This window comes from Nelusetta ayraudi, unplaced genomic scaffold (genome assembly GCF_046127955.1).
Source record: "Nelusetta ayraudi isolate G7.1 ecotype Tasmania unplaced genomic scaffold, CSIRO-AGI_Nayr_v1 ptg000006l, whole genome shotgun sequence".
NCBI lineage: Eukaryota > Metazoa > Chordata > Actinopteri > Tetraodontiformes > Monacanthidae > Nelusetta > Nelusetta ayraudi.
The window spans coordinates 7,203,896-7,226,132 of NW_027466056.1; the positions used below are offsets into that span (position 1 = coordinate 7,203,896).

A 22,237-nucleotide genomic window follows, 5' to 3' on the forward strand; every position below is an offset into this window, starting at 1 on the left:
GTGATGGGGTGAGGTGGAGTGTGGACGTTGGAGGGCAGTGTGTTTTGTGTCTCTTTGTAAGGGATGTCTTCGGCTGTCCTAAGTACATTGAAATTGAAACTGAGGTATCGAACTTGGCATTGCATCAAAAAAGTTTGAACGTCACCCACCTCTAATTGTGGCGATAAAATAAAATTTGCCATAAAATGTGAATCTATCTCTCAAAACTGTCCAACAGTCCGACGCGGAGCAGGCAGCTCAGCTCGAGGAAAGCAGCAGAAGCAGCAGCAGCAGCAGCAACAGCAACAATGCGTCACTCCGGTCCAGCTGCACAAGGGCGTCAAGCTGCATCTGTCTCGGAAACAGACTCAGCCCGAGCCCTACACCCTCAGCCCTCTGTCCCGGCCCGCGCCTCCGCCCCAAAGCGTCCGGCGGGCCTTTGACGGCGACGGAGACGCTCCCGTGAGAGACGTGGACGCGCAGCGCCCTCCGGAGGCAGGGGAGAGAGTGCCGACGGTGCACTCTCTGCTGGGGGAACTCAGGTCGCTCATCGCAGGAGAAGGTAACCTAGTGAAATAGCTGCGGTTCACTCACGTGGTGCAAATCCAGATAGAGGATAGGAAGTTTCTATCCGACAGATCCTCAGCAAGCCGCCCTCCACCTGAGCCGTGTGACGACACATGAAAACAACCCGTTGAGATCAGGCACAAAAGAAATGCAGAAAATGCTTTTTGGGCCCACGGTATTTTTTTGCTGCAGTACCTCGAGTAGCCACTGGGAAAAATTGGCGCGCTAGCATATTAAAGTCCCACTGATTGTCACATGTCAGTCCGGTATCGAGTTCTTATAATACATCCATGATATCAGGCCTTCGCTTCTTCCTGTCTTGTGTAGACGTTCATCCATATCTCCGCCCCTCTGTTCTATTCTAGGTAGCGTGGCCGAAATCCTGCTCGGACGGCTGGAGCGGATGATGCTGCTGCCCTTGACGCCAGGGAGAAGCGCCGCCTCCAAACCCAACTGGACGTCTCTGCAGACTCTGAGCGCACAGCACCAAAGGTAACGTTTGTACCTGGCCGTCCCGGCAGCCTACGTGAGACCACAAAACCGACATCGTCAACAGTATGCGTGTGGGTTAACGTGAAATAAAATGTGGGCCTTCTCAGGTTTGCGTTCTTTGTGCTATTATGACATTACAGTACATGACATTGTAGGTGCGTGAAGCAGGTAGTAAACATACAGCTCTGTGTTTGATTAACTGTCAACTGAATTGTAACTACCATTTCCAAATTGACATTAACAACACATATACAGTATGTGTATGTGTTGTTAATGTGTGTGTAATATGTATGTACATTGTTTATGTATGTATGTATGTATGTGTATATACTGTACCTGACATATATGTTTATACACACACACACACACACACACACACACACACACACACACACACACGCACGCACATATACTGTATATGTGTGTGTGTGTATATATATATGTATATGTATATGTATATATGTCTGTGTGTGTGTGTGTGTGTGTGTGTGGTCTCAGGCACGAGAGGCCTCTTGGCGATGAGCAGTTGAAGCAGAAGGAGACGGTGGAGAGACTGCGCCAGGACAGGCACTCCAACACAGAAGGTAAAGCTTGACTCGTCCCGGCAGACACCAGTCCCAAATAATCTGGACAAAACTGGTCAATCGGTTTAATCCACCTGTATCACCCCCGCTTCTCCCCACAGTGTCAACCCTCCAGGAGGAGCTCGCCGCCACTCGGCTGCAGCTGCAGGAAGCCCGGAACGAAGTTGCGGAAGTCAGGCGAGCCCTCGAGGTGACGCAGAGCCAGCTGAGGGACAAAGAAGCAGCGAGCGCTCTCGTCCTGTCAGGTTGACGTCTGTCCATATATCCTCCCGTCCGGTCCTGTCCCATTAACCCATTGTGTGGTCTTTAAGTGGGAAGGTTCAGCTCTGTGTTTCCTCTTGCTCGCCACGGCAGTGGATCGGCTGAGGTGTAAGTCAAAGGTGTTCGATTTGGTCTAATTTTGAGTAAAAGGGACCATTAACTTGTTGGCTACAGTGAAGTCGCAACATGTAATTGGCTTACCGGCAGGATGGCAGGAACTGGGTGCACACACTGCACTAAAGTTCCAATCATTGGCCTTTGTCTGGACCACCCACATTCCCAACTATGGAATCATCTTCCATTTTCAAAACGAAAAAAACTATAAAGGTATTGAAATTTTAAGCAATTGAGACCAATAGCTCTGGCATGACAGACCGGTCAGTACGTACGATGAGACAGTTGTACAAAGTGTAATAGTTATAAAACCTTGGAGCGGAACCAATGTTTAACGGCAGCCAAATTGAGGGAACGAAGTCCAGTTGCTTTTTTTCCCCCCAACCGCTTTAAGTCAGTTCGTGCTCCCAGCTCTGACAAGGAAGCCCCTTTAAGTGCACGCCATGTCTCCCCTATGTGCATGTGCAGAACTGGAGGCCGCGAGGAGCCAGTTGCTGAACAGCGAAAGAGAGAAGAGCCGTTTGGCCTCTCTGGCCCAACGGCGCCTCGAGGACGGAGAGCGCCTGAACCGGTAGGTTGGCGTGGCGGCAGCATCACGGTGCTGATTCACACTGTAAACGTCTGTTGCAAGATCGTGCGACAACCCAAGGTAGCTTTGCGTGTCTTCAAAGAAAACAGCGGTGGAACAGAAGTCTTTTGCCTGTCCGAACTGTGTCTCAAGCATCGCTGTGTGTCTGGTCTCATGCAAAATGCAGGTCTTTAAGGTATACATGGATTTTATTCATTTATCGTTTGACAGCCAAACTGAACTGCGTTTGAAGCCGATACATCACGTTGACATTTCACAGTAAAATCCAGCACATATAAAAACTAGATTCAGCACATTTTACATTATGATGAAAATCCACCGTGTTTTCCGACCACTGACTTCCTGTTTGAGCGTTTCTACCTGCTGCCATTGATTCGGTCGTCACGTGTGAAAAATAGAACCGCCGCATCATATTTTTCCGAAGCAGCTTCAGCGGTTTCACGCTTCTGAAACGTGCCCGTGCTGCCCCCTGGTGGTGCGAACCTGCACACTGACTTTAATGGCCACGCTCTGCTGCGGAGCCACGACCGAGCTGCAGACGCTTTTGGTGTGAACTGAGGGGGTTACTGGTCCAAAGGAGAGCCGTCTCGTCCCGCTCACACCGATACCAATCGTGTCATGTCCCCCTCTCCAGGCTCCGAAACGCTCGTGACTTGCCCAACTACTTTCCGAAAGACGGAGTTGGAGTGGAGCGACAGACTTCCGACTGCGTGACAAACTACCTGATGTCCCTGGAACCCGTCAATGCTCGGCCTACAGATGGAGAAAACCCGAGTAAACTCTCGGGATCAGAGCCGTGCAGGGACAGGCCGGTGGGGTCTAGCTGGCGACCTTTGACCTCCACGCTGTTTGGGTGCGAAGAAGCGGAGGAGGAGGAGTCAGTGATGTCGGACCTGAGCTCCACCTTCAACACCAGGGACGAGGCGGCTTTCAAGGACGGCCTGTCGGCCCTGGACGCCAGCATCGCCAGCCTGCAGAAGACCATCCAGCTGGATCTGGCCAAGTGATGGAGTGGCAACAAACGCAGGTTGCGCTGTCAGAATTTAACTCAACTCAACCTAAACTTATTTATGGCTTCCTTTTGTATATTTTAAATCTAAAACCTCCTGGTTTGTTGATATAGTTAATAGAATAGAAGTTAATGCAAAAATGTATCAGAGCTCTCTATAAGAAACTATACTGTTTATTATGTTACATCTTCTTTCACTTGATAATAATAAAGTTTTAACAAAAATATTTGATCGCTCAAGTGCTTCTGACTTCAAAGGGGCAAAACGCAATTTTCAACAGTCAGATGGAGGGTCATAAAGAATTGGTATGCGAAGCTCTGGTGGAGTTCCATCCTCTGGCGGTCTGCTGTCTGTCGCTATCGAGCCCTTTCTACCCTTTTATTTGCAAAGGCTGGCCACGACATGCACGTGGATCTCAGTCTCCTTCCACACATCGGAACGTCTGCCCTTAAAACGGTTACAAATAGTGAGAAGCAATCGCACCGCAGCCTCACAAAACACATGCAAACAGCAGGAAACTCGCTCCAGGTGAAAGCGAGCGTTGGCTGGAATTATCCTGGGCACGATCCTAAATCTGGAGATTTGCCTTTTGTTGTCAGGAAGGTTACGATCTTGTGTTTTCCAAAGGGACCACAGTATCAGTGACGGACCTGCATCCAGCGCAGACTTTGGCCAAAATATGTAAGTGGTGTAATTTAATTTAAACTGGTTTTGCATTCATAAAATTAAACAAATTTAAGGTCACCGTTCGACGTTTTCCTTGCTCGTGCAGTTTGTTGCTTCGCATACGAGACTGTTTTATTTTTTAAATTGCGCATCGTCACTTGAAGTGGAAAGAGAGGCTGTATGATTGGATGTTTCACTTTGCCTTTGTGTGTAACTCAAAAGTCAGTTTTCAGGCCATCTAACGAACTGCAAAACATGTTTTATTGTGAAAAAGACACAGTACAAGACAGCACCTAAAAACAAGTATAAAAAAAACAAAGAAATTAGTCATCAAGTGCAAAAAGTTGAGTTTGCGCTGGTCAGTTTATGCACATTCATGTGTGTTATTGGTTCCCAAAAAACTTTATAATGCATTATATGATATATATTATAATACAGCTTTAAACCAAACATAATTATCTACCACAACATGGGTCCCTTTTCTTTCCCTTTGACACGTCAGTGCAAGTGTCCAACTAGGCTAATGAACAGCAACCTGTACAAATCTTAACTACAGCAAATGAACACACACACACAGACACACACACGAGCGTACGCGCAAAAGCACCGTTAAATGCCACCTAACAGACCTTTCGGAGTGCAGAGAAACCCAGCCGGTCGTTGTGATGAGCTCCGCGAATATAAAACATTTGGACTTAAAAACATGGGAAATTGTAGACTCTCGCGGTTTCAAGTTTCGAAATGTAACAGGACGTGAGCCGAAGATAAAACTGTTCAACAGACAAAGAGCCCTCATTATATCTGACACCTCGATGTGATCGGGCCGGAACCAGGAGCCGAGGTTACAGGTGCACGCTGCTGGCGAGGTGCTGCGTGTGTTTGTAGCTCAGCTCCTCCGCCGTGTCCCCGAAGCCGTGGTAGTGTCCGTACAGCAGGAAGTCGGCGCACTCCGCCTCCCAGTTGGTCGGCCGGTGGAACCCCCCATGGCTCTCGGTCCAGTGCAGCGAGCCGCAGGTGTCGGCGGTGGGCCGGCGAGGGCTCGGGGGAGCCGTCGCGTGCTGATTGGCTGCCGGGAAGGCGGGGCTTCCTGCGAGCTGGTCCCCATAAGGCAGCGTGTGGTGAAGGCGGCTGTCTGCGATGCCTCTGGCCGTACCTGATTTTTTTTTTGGGATACAAGGTGTCGTACTTTAACCGCCGATCATGTTTCCCCACAATTGATTCTACATTTCTGCCTTACACGAATTACTAAAGAAATTAGCTTTATGTACGTATGCAATTCTATACGTTTGTACACGCCATTTGACTGTATAGAACAGGGGTGGGCCAACTTTTTGACTGGTGGGGCCACAATGGGTTTTAAAATGTGCCAAAGGGGCCGGAGCAGCAGCAGATGGATGGAGTGTTTGGGTGAGCCACCTCATAGGAGGAGAAAATATATCATGGGATGCGTGGTTTAATGTCAACTGAAAATGAACAAAAGCCTTACAACAAAATGTCTTTGAAGCCCCACGATATTTTGCTCTTTCTTGAAATGACTGGATGACAGACAGCTATTTTATAACTTACATATAATTTCCTCAATTAAAAAGCTTAACGGGCTGCACATGGCCCCCAGACCGTAGTTTTGTGGAGAAACGTGTCATCATGACGTCACCCACCGGGTTGCAAACACTCGTTCGGAAGCCTAAAGATTTCTTTCACGGTCGGCGCCATCTTTTCTGGGCCGTTTTGAAACTGGAAGATTCCATATTTGAATGGGTGGGCGTTACTGACAAAATTTAAACCAGTTTGCAACGCTGTCAAATACCCGTCAGTCAGTTGGAGTATTTTACCAACCCACTTTGGCGGTCCCTGCTGGACAAACGATAGAATGCAGGTTATTGACGCTTCCGTGGTGGCTTCGTTTTTAAAACGGGAAGCTGCGCCGTTCATCTTGATACACAGTCAATGACACAAACGCGTGATGTAGTGCCCGTAGTAAACATATAAACACATTTGTAAAACAAAGCTATGCACAAACTGTATAATACCTGAGTCCTGAGTCGACTCGCAGGACATGCTCTCCACTTCCTCATCTCTGCTGAACACCACCTGCTCCGGCACATCTCCTGCAGGGCGCAATAACACAATTCCAATGTAAACGATCTATATGCAGTTCAAACGTAACAATTGAATGGAAACAGTTTCACATTTATTGTACGATCAATTTACAAGATGAGTGTAGAGGCGCAGGAGTGCATGTGCGGGTTTCCCTCAATTTGCTCCACTGGAAGAGACTAAACGTTTCTTACTTTCGACTCTCCTCGCTTTTTTCATCCCCTCGGCATCCATTGAGTTGAGCAGCCTCTTTCGACCATTGTTCTGGTGCTGGTCGTGTCCAATGTGCACTCGGTTCACCACTCCGTTCTCAGGTCCGTGCAGCTGGCTTTTGGAGACGATGAGAGCGAAGCAGTTGTCGAAGCCGTGAGCCTGGGCCACGTCTGCCGGCGTCTGCCCGCTGTTGTTCCTTAGACTGGTCAAGACAAGACTGCGCTGACCACAAGCTTTGCTTTAAATACAACAGTGACATGGTCTTCTCACTGGATTGCGAAAATCTGAAAAGATCTGAAAATGGTATAATAATAATAAAATAATAATATGGGACCTTGAAGACTTGACTGAACTACGTCAAACTGAATTGTCAGTTTTCAAATTCTGGGGTCAGAATTTCATTCATTCATTCATCTTCTATACCCACTTATTCCTATTAAGGGTAACGGGGGTCTGCTGGAGCCTCTCCCAGCTGTCTTAGGGTGAAGGCAGGGTGACACCCTGGACAAGTCGCCAGTTCATCGCAGGGCCACATAGAGACAGACAACCATTCACACTCACATGCACACCTACGGACAATTTAGAATGTTCAATTGACCTCACATGCATGTTTTTGGAGTGTGGGAGGAAGCCGGAGAACCCGGAGAGAACCCACGCAGACACAGGGAGAACATGCAAACTCCACACAGAAAGGTCCCAGGCCCGGGCCCCGGAATCAAACCCACGACCTTCTTGCTGTGAGGTGACAGCGCTAACCACTGCGCCACCGTGTTGCCCCGGGTCAGAATTTGAAATCTTTTATCCTGTTTTCACTTAATTTTCACGGATGTGAAACGGCTGAATTTTTGCCGAGATAAAATTCCTAGTTATTTCGACAAGTAGCATTTTTTCTCTGCTGCGTTTAAAAATGTGTAAGTCTGCTCTATTGCGAACATGATGACCTTGTGTACGCTGTGTGCAGACAATATGTAGAGGAGCAGATGAAAACGACTGCCCCGATGAAAATTTTAGCATTTTTTTAGATGTCAATTTCCAGGCGTAGTTTAGTTTAATTTTACTTTGGATGCCCATTCGTGGATGCAGAACGCCAGCTCATCTTCCCGGGGGCCATAAAGATTTAAAGTACATACACATAAAACGTTACATTATATAAATACATCATATAATACATGAACCTTAACATACATGAATACATAACAATTGCACTCCACTCACACTCCATTCTGCCCCCCACTCAACCCATCCAAATAACCCCACCCACCACGTTACACTAGCAATATTTGTTTGCAGGCTGTTAATCTGTCTTCTACTTTCAACCAGGCAAGATCACAATGTGTAGTGGTGAAAATGCGGCTTCTGTGACGACAAACGCCTCCCCGCGTTGCTCCGCTAAGGTCAGTTCGGCTACTTACTTTGGTTTAGCGCCCCCTAACAGGAGCGCCTGCATACAGTCCAAGCTGCCTGACCGAGCAGCCTTGTGAATTGGGGCCTCACCCAGAAGGTCCTTCAAGAACACAAAACAGGTCGGCTGAATGGAAATTTCAAGATTTGGTTGGCATTAGGGCAAGTCGTTATTTTCGAAGAAGTGTTGCAATGAATATTCTACGATGTTGTGCGTCCTACCTGTTTGTTGATGTCGGCTCCGGCTAGAGTGAACCACTCCACGCAGTGAGAGTGGCCGGCGAAGGCGGCAATGTGCGTTGGTGTTTGTTTGAAGCGGCTGGTTGTTCTGTTCACCTCGCATCCCATCTGCACCAAACACACTACGCACTCCAGCTGCGAGCGCAGGAAGACATCAGGTTGACATCAAGGAAATGACTGGGAATACCAGTAGTAGGTCAGGAAAGAAATAAGTATTATCTTAAAAAAGAGAGGGTTGCATTATTCATGTTATGTATTATTAATGTGATCTGGATCTGCACTGTTAACATAAATAGTTTAATAAATTTTCCACATACAGGCTCTATGCCTGTGGGACACCTGTAGCTGCTCAAGGTATTTCAAGATTTATATTTATTCTAGATTTAAATTGATATTTGGTATAATGTCTATTTTGAATGACGCATAAAATGTGTATTACAGTAACTGCCACAGCCAGTCACATTATTTCAAAACTACTATTATGATAATTGTTTCCTGAATTTCCGCATTATCCAAAGTCGTTATTGGCGCCTGGGAAGTCATTGGCTCTAAAAGAACCAATGAAATCGCTCCAAACCGGCACGGCAGCCTTTTTTTTGGAGCAATAACTTTATTGAACAAAAACAGCCTCATATCCGGATTAACACAAAGTGCAGTATTATGCATGTGCATACAACACCCCACAAACGCCTTTGCAGTGAGAAACGTTAACTATTATGCATACACATATAAAATAAAACATATAAGCCGTATCTGTAGGAAATGATTTATCGATTCCACTAACGTCAATTTACATCGAACCGCTACGTTTGCTCTGGAGAAGTTTTACCCTATTGAATTTGAATTCCTAACCCGTACTTTTCATTATTGTTATTGCCCGCAACTGTATTGCTACCTGGCCGAAGTGAGTCGCCCAGTGTATCGGAGTCCATCCATAACACGAGTCCTCAACATTCAAATGGACCCGGTTGGCGAAGTGCTGCAAAAGTGACGCCAAAGCTCCGACATCCCCGTCCCGACAGGCGCGATGGACCGGGAAGCCGTGAACGAACGATTCATCGCTGAAAAAGTCGTTGACTTCCCCTCCAGAAGACATGGGTAAAGTACAGGGAGGAGGCGGCAGACAAAAGGTGATTTCCCTCCCCTCTACTTACTCGCTTAGTACCGCGGAGCATTAGTGCGTTCAAAAGGAAGACAGGAGACGAGCGTGTCTGCCTGCATCACACTGGGAAACAGCAAGACCCGGACTGGATAACAGGGAGCGGAATTTACAGTAAGTGTCTGTTGGGTTGAAGCGTCAAGTGTGTGTGTGTGTGTGTGTGTGTGTGTGTGTGTGTGTGTGTGTGTGTGTGAGAGAGAGATTTTTTTTTTTTTTTTTAAACGATGCTCCAACGTAGTCAATGTCAAATAAATGTCTGAAACCGGGTTTGAGCGAAAATATAAGTAGACAGACTGCATACATTATTATTGGATGCGCTTCATTATACACTTTCTATACGTACGTATCCGTCCCTCCCTCAACTTTAAAACACGTTGAATTTGCCTTCCACGTTCTGACCAAAATATGAATGTTACGATGTATTTTTTTAAAGTAGTTTTATAGAAAAGAAGTCAGGTCAGGTCAAATTAGCTGAACGAGGCTCAGTAGCTTTGACGCTAACATGCTAGCTGCACAATTATCTTTCTTACGTCGTCATTCGTTTGCAACAAGTTAATTTTTTTTTATGTCAATGGTGACGCTGTAAATTACTCTAGGCAAGTAAATATAGTTTTTTTTTTTTTTTTTTTTTTTTTTAATGTATTTATTTATTTTTAATCCAAATCGTCTGAAGCAGTGACTGTTGTGTTGTGAAGTTTGGTGTGATGGAGTTTTCTTTTTTTGACCCTACAGCTGATTTGACCCTTTTTGCGTGTAAATTACAACCAGTATCTGCAAAAGCAAACATAGGATGTCAGCACCAATGGACAACACAAGAGTCAAGGTGAGAAAACAGGTAAGAACCTTAAGAACCTCAAACAGACATAAAGAAACACACTCTGCAGCATGACAATCCCAAATTATTCAAAAAGAAAAAAATAAATAAATGAAAGACTGTCTATATTCTATCTTGAGACTCTCTCTAATGTGTAATACTGATTGGCGGTCTCATCTGTTAAAATATGTAAAGGACAGTGATGGCACTAATGTCTCTTAAGTTATTAACTTTTTTTGAAAGTTAGAATGTGTACGATTTTAAAAAAAAATATATTATTATTGTATTATTTTATAAATGCCACGTGAGGCAATCATGCTGATGTAGACATTTTGGTCCGGGTGCCACTTTTGAACGTAGCTTAATTCACAATTTATTCCTAGGTTACGTTTCCAGAAATGTACCTCTTTGTTTGCAAAATGTAACTGGTTGGTTGACTTTCTTTCTCCCCCCCCCCCCCCAACTGAATATCACAATTTGCTTCCATCAGGATGGCTTCATAAAAGTCAGGAAAAGAGATTTGGAGAGGCTGACGACCGAAGTCATGCAGCTCCGGGAATTCCTTCCCCGAGTTCTCAGCGGAGATCTGACAGAAACGTTGCGCAGAGCTCTAACTGCTGAAACATGTGAGTCGCCCGGAAGCGTGTTGCCTTACACAGTCTCACGTTAAAACACCTAACAAATTTCATTGTTGATGACACATGTTGTGGAATTTTCACGTTTAATTTGCTCATTTATAAATGTGGTTAGTGTGCTACATTCTATTATTAGTCAGACTGGTTATCTCATCAAATGTATAGTTGCTCATGATTTAAGGTCACTGGACGGTGGTTAAGATTTCTAGGTGTGTATGTCTTGCGTGTGGCCATTTAGTGAAGGAGCAACTCGAGCTGGAGCACGAGCGCCTGCGTCAGGAGTATCTGCACCTGCAGTCCCGACTCTGTGCGTCTCAGGCCGAGTGTCAGAAGGAGAGAGAGGTGAGGGACAGGCGGACAGCGTAGCGCTCGGCTAGAACTTTGAGGTTCGTGACGCCCTCAAAATTGCTGAGCATTGCTGTTCATGTGCAGGAGAAGCTGCTGTTGCGTGAGCAACTCTGGCGGAGGGGAGTGGAGCTCCAGCAGCAGGTGAACTTCTGCTACGGTCTGGGGTCCGCGGCGTGTGGCCTGCTGTGGAGCAGCTCGGCCAGGGAGAACGTTGTCACACACTGGGTGGCCGATGTAAGGAAGCCTTTCTTTAACTTTTAAGCCTGTGACGTGGTGGAAAGGTCGATGATTATAGGGTTCAACTGGTGCACAGCACGGCACTTACATTTATTCCACAAAAATTAAAACACAAGCCCAATTTTTATCTTGTCGACTAAGTCATTTATTGAAATTATTGAATCGAATTGTGTGTCCTGCTTGCCCTGCATTTTTTCTGTAGATATATATATATATGTATATGTATATATATGTGTGTGTGTGTATAATAATATTTATTTATTTTTTTTAAATGCATATATACATATATATATATGTATATATATTTAAAAAAAAAAGGGAAACTGACCACATATATATATATATGTATATATATATATATATATATATATATATATATATATATATATATATATATATATATATATGTATATATGCATTTAAAAAAATAAATAAATATATATATATATATATATATATATATATATATATATATGTATAGACCACAAAGCCATGACCCAATCCAAGCAGCACCTGTGACCCACTTTTGGATCATGACCCACCAATTGAAAAACTTTGTTATAGTGCATAGTACTAACATATTGGATAGGAGGGAGTCTGTTTTTTTTGGCAACTTTGTGAAATTGATATTTCAAACATTTTTTGAAATATGCAACTATTTGTTTCTGCAAATGGGCTATGGAAACGTCATCCTCCCTTGACCTACTGCGTGACTGACTAAATTGTGTCGGCGCAGGGAAAGCTTCAGCCCTTCCTGGCTGTTGGTGCACAGACGCTGGAGAGCTTTGTCGGCTCTCTGGACGAAGAGGCGAAATCTCAAACCGAGGACCACAACTCCCTGGAACATCAGTTCATTCTGGCTCTGGCTGGAACCATCACCAGTAAGTTCTGTGCAGACGAAGAGCGGCTCCAATGTAATGTTGTACCCTCAGTGAGATACCACGTTGACTTACCCTGGCTTATATTCCGTTGACTTACCCACAAAGCCCCAGTGTTTTGAACGCAAAATTGAAAACAGCTCTGAAACAATTTGATGAGTTCAATGCGCATAGATTCCTCCTGCTTGCAACTAAGACAATTGCGCCAATGTCACGCCACAGACATAGCAGCAGTCACCTGCGGCCGGGACTTGCTGTCCAGCTCAGCTCACCCCCTGTTGGACACCCTGGTGAGACTCCCGCCAGGGATGAAGCCCGGCGTTTTCCCTAAACTGAAAGTGTACGTGTCAGGAACACACGACGGGTACGTTGCCCAGTCATGGACATTTCCGTAGTGACACAGCCGTCTCCTTGCAGGTTGATGCTGATGGCCCTGTATAATGTCAGCATCAGCGTCCAAGGACTGAAATACATCAGCGAAAACTCTGGACTCCTGCATCTCATCTGGACCCTGCTGGATGGTAGGTTGGCAAGTAGGAAACATACTGGTGTTGCTCATAACGGGTCACTTTTACAGCATGTAGGTTTTATTTAAAGGTTGAGTGTGTAATATTTGGAGATTTTGAAGAAGAAACAGCGACATCAAGTGGTTACATTTCAGATTGCAGCGTTTTTCACTCTCTCTCCTCCTCCTGAGTTGGCCAGTGAACTACGGTGGCCTGAGCACCCAAACCTAGATATTCATCCACCTTCGTCTTTGTTGGTTTATGTTAAGGACACGAGCCGTCACTTTAATGACAAAACACACTCTCAGGCGGGACGCATTGTCCACACCAGGCTTCCTTAGAAATATGGCAGCACAAGATGGCAGCTAACTAGGAGCAAGACCCTTATTGCTCTATGTATGTTCTTGAATACATATAAGAACCATATTAAAGGCGGAAAAACCAAATTGTTTTTATTGTACTGCGATTATACACTTTTATTAATGTATTTATGGCCAGTATATTAAGTTTTTATCAATATAAAAGTCATACATCAAGGCAAATATTACACACTGGACCTTTAAACACGGAAACTTCATAACATTACAAAAGTTTTTTTACTTGGTCTAAATTGCTGATTTGTCCGATTTTGGACTAAATCTTCATATACAGGCAACAGTCAAACACTGAGCGAGTTCATGTGCGTTCTTATTCCTTCGCCATCGCTTGGGTGATTTTAAACAGACTGGTTGGATGTGCAGTCTTACATTTTGACTGCTGACTCTCATCTTGGGATTTACCACATACACGAAACGACAACGCAGGCTGTATTGTGTGCCCTGACGGCCTGACCTTGCTCGACCTCTGACTCCCTCTTCTGAGTTTCCTTTCAGACGAGGACTGGGAGGTGTGCCTCCACACGCTGCGTCTCCTGCAGTCGGTTCTGGCGGTGGAGGACGAGGGGGCGGAGGAGGGACGTCTCTCGCTCGGCAGCTCCCTGCTGGACCCGGAGCTGCGTGCCCGTGTGAGCCAGCTCACCTATAGGGGGCAGTCTAGCCTGAGACTGGCTGCTCATCAGACCCTAGGGGACCTGGAACAGGTACCGGGGCCATAACTTCTGCTGAATCGGGCAACATTTAAAGATTTAGGGGCTCGAAACACAAATGTATCAATCTGAAAAAAAAAAAAAAAAAAAAATCAAGTGTTGACAGATGAGTTATTGATGGTATTGATTTCTGACTTTTTCCAGGTCAGCGGGTGTAAAGAGAAGAACCCCTGACGTGCCACTGTATGCGGACCATCCTGTGTCTTTCATTCAGGTTTGCGTCATAATGTTGCTTGTGTTCTTAATAGCAGTTTTTGCTGTCGATTGTTCAATTTTTCATTTCATTTGAGTTTTGATTGGTCACGGTGTTTGTGCAGCTTGCGTCTGTGTGCGTAGTTCAATTTGAAAAGTTGAGGTTTTCACCCCTTACCCAAGTGGCCACATGTTCTTTACTTGTAACTGCTGTATTTCATTCAAAGCCAGTTCAGTCGGTTCATTGAAATGCAAAGATTTTAAAGAAAGTAGCAAATGTTGAAAACCTGACTGGAAATTGTATTGCTGAATGTTCGTTGACATATATATGTTTGTGCATGTCTTCAGTGGCAATGCTACATCTGTCCTCCTTATTAAAGCCAAACTCTCTCCGATATATATTTGTCAAAATGACTGGAGGACAACAGGCTGCTCATGAGACGTCAACTTCAAAACTTAATGAACGTGCGTCGTTTGAAATGATGAGACCCGACGCTGCCGTTGGAAGCAGATTCATTTATTTTTCCGTTAAGTACGACTTTCCGTTAGAAATGGACCGTAGTTGTCTGATGCCTCTGGTGGCAAATAGAAATCTTTTTAGAGCCCAGCGATCAGGTCTGAGTCCCATTAAAAGTTTGCATTTCCTAAAAAAAAAAAAATTAAATGTAATCTGTATATTTCGACAAGAATTGCACAAATCTGATGAAAATTCTATGTGGATTGTATTTATCTCCGCGATGTACCTCACGTACGACGTGGTCGCGAATTATAAACAAATAGCCGTCTTTAAAACGTCACAGCACACTTGCGATTAAAAAAAAACAAAACTTGCCACAAACTGGAAAAATGAAAAAGGAAAACATTTTCAAACGATCCGTGCAGAGAGCGTAGATTTAAAAACGGCTGGGATAAAAAGAAAAGCAAAAAAAAAAAAAAAAAAACAGAATTAAAAAGAGCTGCGCAAGTTGAAAACCCCAGCGGCGATTCCGTTCAGTTCCTCCAGGTGTAGCTGTAGTTGTTCATGCTGATGTGCGTCAGCGCCGTCTTTCCCAGGCCCGAAGGCTGTTGAAGCTGTTTGATGGAGGCAGGATGGAGGCCGCAGGCCGACAAGTCTGCTGAGCCGACAGTGCCCTGCAAACACAAACACACACGGAATTCAAATTTCCAAAAAAAAAAAGAGCTAAGACATGCACTGTCATGAGCTGTGTTTCCATGACAGTTTTTTTCTTTTTGCAAAATAAAATTGATATTTCTAAAATTTAGACAAAATACTATTGGGATTTGCAGGTGTTTCCCTTGAATGGTGTGAAGCGCATCAGCCATACTTCTCGTATTCTCTTCCCGTCCATGACACATTGTGATATACCTCTGTATTGAGCCGTCTGAAAAACCACCTCATGAGAGCGTCAAAACCTTTTAGTGATGTTTGAGAGGTTTTTCCAAGTTTAGGTGTTTCCATGACCAGTTATATCTTGCTAGCTATATTTAGGTTTTGCGCAATTCTAGGGGTCATGGAAACGCAGCTATACAATTGTACATGATCACAGAAGTTATTTTTGCTTATTATACGTGTAATCGCAATGATTTTTTTTTTGTGATACCATAACGTACCTGATCCTTGGCGCCGTGTGTGTTCATGACGGCGGTGGGCGCGTGTGTGTAAAGCGTGGCCGAAAAGTTTCCCTTCTGCGCCGGGCGCAGCAGCGTGGTGATGGCGTGCAGCGTGGCGGGGAGGATGGGTCCTGAGGGGAAGCGCAGAGGGGGAGCGATTAGCCGTCTGATTCGTCCAACTCGGTGCTGAACGTTCACTGTTCCCCAGGGAATTCCCAGGGATTCCCCGGTTATTCAATATGTCCCTGCGTTTGCGCACCTGTGACCTCCAGGCTGCTGATGTTCTGGTACGTGGAACCGACCTGGCTCTTCACGTTCCCACTGCGGGCCTGCGGCACGGAAACAAATCAATAAAATAAAATACATTTAGTGGCTGTATAGAAAGATGAAATATGGTGGATGGATGGATATGGCGTTAAAAGGCAGGAAGGAGGAACAAAAAACATGCAGTTGGTTGTTTGGCCAGCAGGGACCACCAAGAATGTTTGCTAAGACTGAAAAAACAAAATCATTTTTTTTGAAACACTAATAAACCATGACTGAAAAATCTGAAATTTAAAAGATTTGCTACAAACAGCGTTTCAGAGGTGTTTAATTTTGTATTGCCGCCTATGTGGAAAAAAACTTTTTTTTTGGGCCGATGGGATTTTTTTTGCTGCAGTACCTGGAGTGGCCACCAGGAAAGAAATCGTTGCGCCGCCATATTGCCAGTCTGGTGCCCACTTCTTATAATACATCCATGGTTGAAATAAATCTCTCGGCTTCCGAACAGTAGTTTTTTGCGAAGCGGTGGGCGACGCCCCTGATGACTCCGCCCATCTTTGCTACTTTCCCCCAAACCCGCCCACCCCAACCCTTCTCCTCACCTTTAACGTGTGCATGGTGGCGCCCCGAAAGGCCACGGGGGCCAGCAGCGTGGGCGGCAGCCCCGCCTGGGAGCCCGCCGCCGCCACCAAGCTCTTGCAGTTGATGAGGAAGTTGACGAGGGCGAAGGTGTGCGAGCCCTCCACGCACACCACCGACTCGGCCCGGTGGTCCACGCACACCGCCTGGCCCTCCTTGCGACTGCCGAGGCACGTTAAGGAGCGTGTCGTTTTCAGGTATAGTTTTTTTTTTGTCTTGTTAAAAGTCCAGCGAGTAACATTTAGCTTGATCTATGAGTTTTATTTTGGTAAAAGCTTCATATAGTGGCCATAAATACATGAAATAAAGTGTATAATCGCAGCACCAATAAGTGTAATTTGGTTTACCTACCCTTATAACGGTTCTCATGTGTATATATATGCATACACACACACACACACACACACATAATCCAACCTGCCTGACAACGCGTTTTGTATCTAGGGTGAACGCTCGCATCTTTAAATAAACCAACAAAGAAGAAGGTGGCAGAGGTATCCAGCTTTGGGTGCGCAGGCCACCGTAGTTCACAGTGAGGGGGAGGGAGAGTGAAAACTGCACTCTAAAATATAACCACTTGATGTCGCTGTTTCGTCTTCAAAACTCTCCAAATATGACACACTTGACCTCTCAACCTCACGGAGGCGAGAAAGGAGTGAGCTGACGGAGGGATGGAGGGAGGGAGGGAGTGGAGGAGGAAGGATACAGTTGGATGCTGATGCTGTCCGGCCTCTTGATTTTGTCCTGGACCCCCATCTCCTTCAGCCATGAGAGGCTGTCGTCCTCCTCGTCGTCGCTGTGCGAGTCGTGGTCTCCCGCCGGGTCGTCGCCCTCCTCTTTAGTCTCGCAAGACCTGCCAGTCCAAGCAAATAATTAGAACAGTGACACAAGTACCCACCGAGTTGAAGCATTTAATCGACCCCAATCGATTTCTGTCCTTCATTTGCCAACACTAAAAACTGGTTCTGTCGGGAATAGATATTATTATACCCCTTCACTTTAACACAGCACCTTTTTGAGGTTGTTGTTTCAGCTGGTTGTGAGTATAGGAAAAGTTTGTCTTTTTTAACTTCACTAGATATTTTTGTTTTTTCAAATCAAAGAAAATTATCCATTATCCAAAATAATCCATAGCTGCTCTGCTAAATAATATGAACCTCCAGTCAAACCTTTGTGTGTCCAAACCGATTTTCTTAACCCTTGTGCGATCTTAACATTCTGTTTACTCCCCTTGTCCTACGGGTCAAAAATCACCCGCTCTACCAAATCCCCAAAATAAAGCAATTCCATTGAATTTTAAATGCAAAATCTATTTTGCATGATGAAACAACACATTATTTATCAATTTAATTCATTTTATATCATGTATTTTTTTTGTATTTTTCACAATACAAAAAGACGATCCACCAGTGAACATTACACCTGCGATCGAGCTAAACTATCTTTGCAATCGACCGGTAATTCTCCCTAAATATGAATCTCATCCCATCAACCCCCAAACTGGTGTCTCACGCGGGCCGGACAGGGACACGTGGCCCATGGGCCGTACTTTGCCCAGGTCTGCTTTATATCCTCTATACTGAATTAGTTTGTATGTCTGAGATTGTTTCTTGTTTCGTTTGGGAGCTTGTGGAATCAAGAGAGCACGTGCAGGTCAAATGCAAGTTCAATTCGTACATCAATCCAGTTTCTTTGATGTGTGTGTGTGTGTGTGTGTGTGTGTGTGTGTGTGTGTGTGTGTGTGTGTGTGTGTGTATTAGAGAGAGTTTGTGTGTGGCCTTTGAACTTTTTTCTAGTGTTTAAATGCTTTCAAAAATGACCCATAAGACAATCCCAGGACCCGAGTGGTGTACAGCCCACATAGAAACATAAATAAAAACAAAGTATCACTTTTTCTAACGATGGGGTCCCTTTAGGAAAAGTCATACAATTTCAAGTTGGAAAAAGATAGTTTACGGTATTTTTTCTACAGCTAAACATGGTAATGGGTCCCTTGAGACCCGCAAGACAACACAAGGGTTGAACCTTTTAGGACCTCATTTAATCTTGATCAGTTTATTTTCTATCAGGCTTTGTGAAACCGAGTCATCTACCAGTCATAGCTGGAACTCTACTCTACTTGCTCAATTGCCCGCTGACGTCGGCACCCTGTTGTTTGGCATGAAAGATTTTACAGTGCAGGTTCACGGGTGAAGCACGAAGCAACACTCACTCCTGTGCTTTCTTCAGCTCCTCCTCCTCCTCCTCCTCCTCCTCCTCCCCCTGGTGGGGCTGCTCCCTGCTCCTTCTCCTCTGCTCCACGAGTGGAAGGCTGAACTCAATGCCTAGGCCAAAACAAAAATGCATTTGATTCTCTCGTAACCGCCGGTGATACTTGGGGGGGCGGGCGGCGAGGTCAGCAATTCACGCCAAGCGCAACCATCTTTATCTTGCCAACTCACCCTCGGCCTTCATGGCCTCCCTGAGGCCTCGCGTGGTCGGGGACATGAAGGCGGAGATGCTGCCCGAGCCGGAGAGACCCGCCGCTCTAAACAGCACCGTAAACTGTTGGGATGGATGGAGAAAAACTATGGTGAAGAAAAAAGTTTGAGGTTCGTGGTCCAAAGTGAATTTTGCATTGAAGGCAGACCTGGTAGGAGCAGAGATAGAAGTAAGGGCAGAGTTTGGCTTTCAGGAGGCTGTAGAGCGATGACAGACTGACGGACCTTAAAAAAAAAAAAAAAAAAAAAGTGGAGAAAGAGAACACCGTTGTGAGATGATTCTAAATCAGATTGAGGTGCATCATGTTTCGTTTCTCCGCTTTAACACTCACCATTCACCCATGAGACTCTGCTGCACGGCGGGCTCATGTGCCCAGGGGCTGCTCTTCCCGGCGAAGCTCCTCTCTGCGTTGATCCTGGGGAAGAGGGAGATCCACGGCAGGGAGGGGTGCTGCCAGTAGGTCAGGCTCTGCTGGAAGGCGCTGCGCAGCTCCGAGCAGGACCTGGGATCCTGTTTGGCGGGAGGGATTCGCAAGGTGGGTGTGGGAAGTGAGGAAGGGCCTCTGACAGAGCGGCGGAACATTTCGGAACGCCGACATCTTTTCGTGGCCCACCTGCAGGCTGTGCGGCAGGGTGGCAAACTGCGCCCGACAGTGTTGGCTGAGGCCCAGCGCCTCCTCCTGGGCTTTGGGGTGTTCGGCCCAGGAGAGGCTCAGCGGGGAGGTGAAGAGGAGCCGGGTCTTCAGGCTCCAGTCCGCAGGGTACTCGGTGCAGACCGGAGGGGCTATGGAGGCCGGGGAGATGGTCTGGGGACTCTGGACGCACAAACGCGTTTGTTTACATAACTTTGCACTTTGTGTGTTGACGTCAGATACACAAAAATTATAATAAAATAAGTTCAACCTTTAGAAGTAAAGCTTTGGCGTCCCCCTCCTCCTCTTCCTCAAACAGGGAGTCATCTTCAGAGAAAGAGAGACACTTCTATGGCAGGACCAAGAAGACAGCTTTAATATATGGCAATACGCAATGTGATAAAATGATCAAACAATGCTGTAAAACTGTCTATAAGATGTAAATATCTTGTTTTTTTCCTTTTATACCCTACAAATATGTGTAATTCTGCAAGTTTCCCCACTGTGGGATTAATGAAGGCCTTCTACTCTCTTCTATTCTCCAGAGACCGAGAAACGAACTTTATTCGGCTCATAAGAAATGCACAAATATATATGTGTTATTAATAAAAAAACAACCTTGCTTGAACTGTGGTGTTTTTCCTGCTTCTCCGCCGCAGCCAGCCTGTCGCTCAGCCGCAAAGCTCCGTGCCAGCCCGTCTTTGTTGACGCGTCCTCCCCGCCGTCGGCTCCCTCCTTCGGGGTCGCTCTCGCCGCCTTCCCGCTGCCGACCGCTTCGTGACTTCCGTCGTCGTTGTAAATCACCAGTTTCTTTTTCGGGCTGAACGTGTTCTCAATGTTGGCGAACGGGTTTCTGCGTTTTAACCCACCGCCGGAGCGGCTCTGGATGTTGAAGAGCGGCCCCGGGGAGAAGGGTCGCACGCATGCCGGGGACGAGGCCTTTTTTGCCGGACTGCCGGAGCCGACCGTGCCGGGGAACGCGGAGGCCTCGCTGCGCGCTCTTTTCCTCCTCATTCGCAGGATTTCAGCCGGCCTCTTGAAGCTCGGCGAATAGCCCGTCTCGTCAGACATACTTGGGAATCCAAAAAAATGTTGAACAAAAAAAGAAACTTAAACGAGAAAAACACCGGTTGTTGTCGTCTGTCGTAGCGCCTTCCGCTGTTTAAAAACTTGGCGCGTTATGTCAACGTGATGACGTATAAGGACGTGACTCTGCAATGTGTTGCGCTTTGCATCATGGGAAACGTAGTATCCGCTGTAAGATTTTTTTTTCCGAAAGGGTCACGTCACCGTTTAAAAGGAAAATGACTAAATGCTGTCTGGTCATATATTTCAATAAATAGGCAGTTTTTTTTTTTTTTTTTTTTTTTTTTTTTTTAAAAGTTGCCTAATATGGGACAATCGCGGATTTTACGGGAGGGTTGGCAACCCTATCTAGACCACAGACGGAAATCAAATGAGTTTTTGTCATTTTCCCTAAGAAACGGGACAAATTGTGTCCCGAGAGAGATTTTATTTTTCCCGGGACAGGTGGTGAAAAAAAGAGAACAATTCTGGGAAAAACGGGACGGCTGGCAACCCTAATGTACGCTTTTACGATTAATTATTTTCATTTCCACACCTGTGAGGTGGGATGGACTATATCAGATAATCTCAGATTTGTGAACAATATTTGAGAGAAATGGTATTTTTGAGTATATTGAAAAGGTTTTAGATCTTTGAGTTCAGCTCATGAAAAATGGGAGCTAAAACAAAAGTGTTGCGTTAATATTTTTTGTTCAGTGTATGTCAAATTAGGTTTGCATTACATGGCGTCTCACACAAAAAAAGGCACAGCGACGCTCCCTCGATTTTCACCACCAGTTGGACCTCGTCCGGTCGAATACAGCAAGTTGACCTTTTAAGGTCAGTTCAAAAAGAAATGAAGTTATTTTCGAGTCCTTACTGATAAGTTTTAAAGCAAGTTTACTTCTGTCCCGGTGCTATAATGTGTTTTGGCCGCCAGTCGTCGCTATTGACTGAACAATAGATCAGTGGACTGTCTTGGCTCGGTTTCACTGAAAGGCGTATGAAATTGGTGATTTTAATAGAATTTTGTCATCATTTGAGAAACATGTGTAATGGACCTAAATGGATTATTATTAATATGATTATATTTTTTCTTATTCTCCAGGCTGTCATTTAGTGAGATCGAGATTATTTGAAATTATCATATTGTGTGCGTGACGTGTGCCCGAGCATTTATTATTTTGAGCTCTCATAATGAGATAATTGACGAGTACTGAGCTGTAGTTTCAAATAGTTATGTATGTGAATCAACTTTCGTTGGTGCCTCTGCTGTATTTTCTCCCCCTATTCTGTCCCCTACAGGCATTTACCACAAATGCCTATTTCCTTTGAGTGTTTGATTAAGCCCTCATATGTATGCATACGTTTTTTTGTCGAGTGATCTGTGTTGAGGGTGACACGGTGGTACAGTGATTAGTGCTGTCACCTCATAGGAAAAAGGTCAAGAGTACAGCTGCTGTAGGTGCCTAAATGTACA

General features: G+C 45.4%; 4 protein-coding genes across 6 annotated transcripts in view; 2 read left to right on the forward strand and 2 right to left on the reverse strand.

Moving 5' to 3' along the window:
* Window positions 1-3,822, forward strand: part of ddx4 (DEAD (Asp-Glu-Ala-Asp) box polypeptide 4) — a 74,371-nt gene extending 70,549 nt beyond the window's left edge. For all 3 annotated transcript variants that reach the window (XM_076017530.1, XM_076017531.1, XM_076017529.1), the window contains exons 6-11: window positions 218-541; window positions 912-1,038; window positions 1,537-1,622; window positions 1,724-1,867; window positions 2,466-2,568; window positions 3,221-3,822. In XM_076017530.1, the coding sequence (XP_075873645.1) occupies window positions 218-541; window positions 912-1,038; window positions 1,537-1,622; window positions 1,724-1,867; window positions 2,466-2,568; window positions 3,221-3,593 (1,157 nt within the window). In that variant the 3' untranslated portion in view covers window positions 3,594-3,822. The remainder of the gene's footprint in view (window positions 1-217; window positions 542-911; window positions 1,039-1,536; window positions 1,623-1,723; window positions 1,868-2,465; window positions 2,569-3,220) is intronic.
* A 679-nt stretch (window positions 3,823-4,501) lies between these two features.
* On the reverse strand, window positions 4,502-9,309 carry LOC142882842 (ankyrin repeat domain-containing protein 10-like). Its single transcript, XM_076017536.1, has 6 exons — window positions 9,109-9,309; window positions 8,196-8,348; window positions 7,985-8,076; window positions 6,554-6,774; window positions 6,293-6,370; window positions 4,502-5,415 (listed from the first exon to the last, which is right to left on the reverse strand). The coding sequence occupies exons 1-6, from the start codon at window positions 9,307-9,309 to the stop codon at window positions 5,105-5,107; spliced, it is 1,056 nt and encodes a 351-aa protein (XP_075873651.1). The 3' UTR covers window positions 4,502-5,104.
* Window positions 9,310-9,345: 36 nt separating this feature from the next.
* On the forward strand, window positions 9,346-14,503 carry hsf2bp (heat shock transcription factor 2 binding protein). The gene is made up of 10 exons (XM_076017538.1): window positions 9,346-9,486; window positions 10,105-10,207; window positions 10,677-10,812; window positions 11,060-11,163; window positions 11,254-11,403; window positions 12,143-12,287; window positions 12,507-12,624; window positions 12,702-12,805; window positions 13,663-13,868; window positions 14,019-14,503. Exons 2-10 carry the CDS (start codon window positions 10,163-10,165, stop codon window positions 14,046-14,048), a joined length of 1,038 nt encoding a protein of 345 aa, XP_075873653.1. The 5' UTR covers window positions 9,346-9,486; window positions 10,105-10,162; the 3' UTR covers window positions 14,049-14,503.
* A 102-nt stretch (window positions 14,504-14,605) lies between these two features.
* On the reverse strand, window positions 14,606-20,897 carry donson (DNA replication fork stabilization factor DONSON). The gene is made up of 12 exons (XM_076017535.1): window positions 20,311-20,897; window positions 19,964-20,041; window positions 19,675-19,875; window positions 19,393-19,571; window positions 19,210-19,285; window positions 19,022-19,124; window positions 18,793-18,904; window positions 17,287-17,433; window positions 16,544-16,742; window positions 15,937-16,006; window positions 15,678-15,808; window positions 14,606-15,197 (listed from the first exon to the last, which is right to left on the reverse strand). Exons 1-12 carry the CDS (start codon window positions 20,761-20,763, stop codon window positions 15,057-15,059), a joined length of 1,890 nt encoding a protein of 629 aa, XP_075873650.1. The 5' UTR covers window positions 20,764-20,897; the 3' UTR covers window positions 14,606-15,056.
* Window positions 20,898-22,237: the final 1,340 nt, after the last annotated feature.

Excerpts from the sequence above, each read along its gene's own strand:
- donson (XM_076017535.1), bottom strand. The coding sequence starts at position 20,763 with ATGTCTGACGAGACGGGCTATTCGCCGAGCTTCAAGAGGCCGGCTGAA. Across the intron at positions 19,572-19,674 it reads CCCTGCCGCACAGCCTGCAG|GATCCCAGGTCCTGCTCGGA; the intron begins GTGGGCCACGAA and ends CCCGCCAAACAG. Across the intron at positions 15,809-15,936 it reads CAGCAGCCTGGAGGTCACAG|GACCCATCCTCCCCGCCACG; the intron begins GTGCGCAAACGC and ends GCTTCCCCTCAG.
- hsf2bp (XM_076017538.1), top strand. The coding sequence starts at position 10,163 with ATGTCAGCACCAATGGACAACACAAGAGTCAAGGTGAGAAAACAG. Across the intron at positions 11,164-11,253 it reads AGTGTCAGAAGGAGAGAGAG|GAGAAGCTGCTGTTGCGTGA; the intron begins GTGAGGGACAGG and ends GTTCATGTGCAG. Across the intron at positions 11,404-12,142 it reads TCACACACTGGGTGGCCGAT|GGAAAGCTTCAGCCCTTCCT; the intron begins GTAAGGAAGCCT and ends GTGTCGGCGCAG.
- LOC142882842 (XM_076017536.1), bottom strand. The coding sequence starts at position 9,309 with ATGTCTTCTGGAGGGGAAGTCAACGACTTTTTCAGCGATGAATCGTTC. Across the intron at positions 8,077-8,195 it reads GAGCCGACATCAACAAACAG|GACCTTCTGGGTGAGGCCCC; the intron begins GTAGGACGCACA and ends GTGTTCTTGAAG. Across the intron at positions 5,416-6,292 it reads CGAGTCGACTCAGGACTCAG|GTACGGCCAGAGGCATCGCA; the intron begins GTATTATACAGT and ends AAAAAAAATCAG.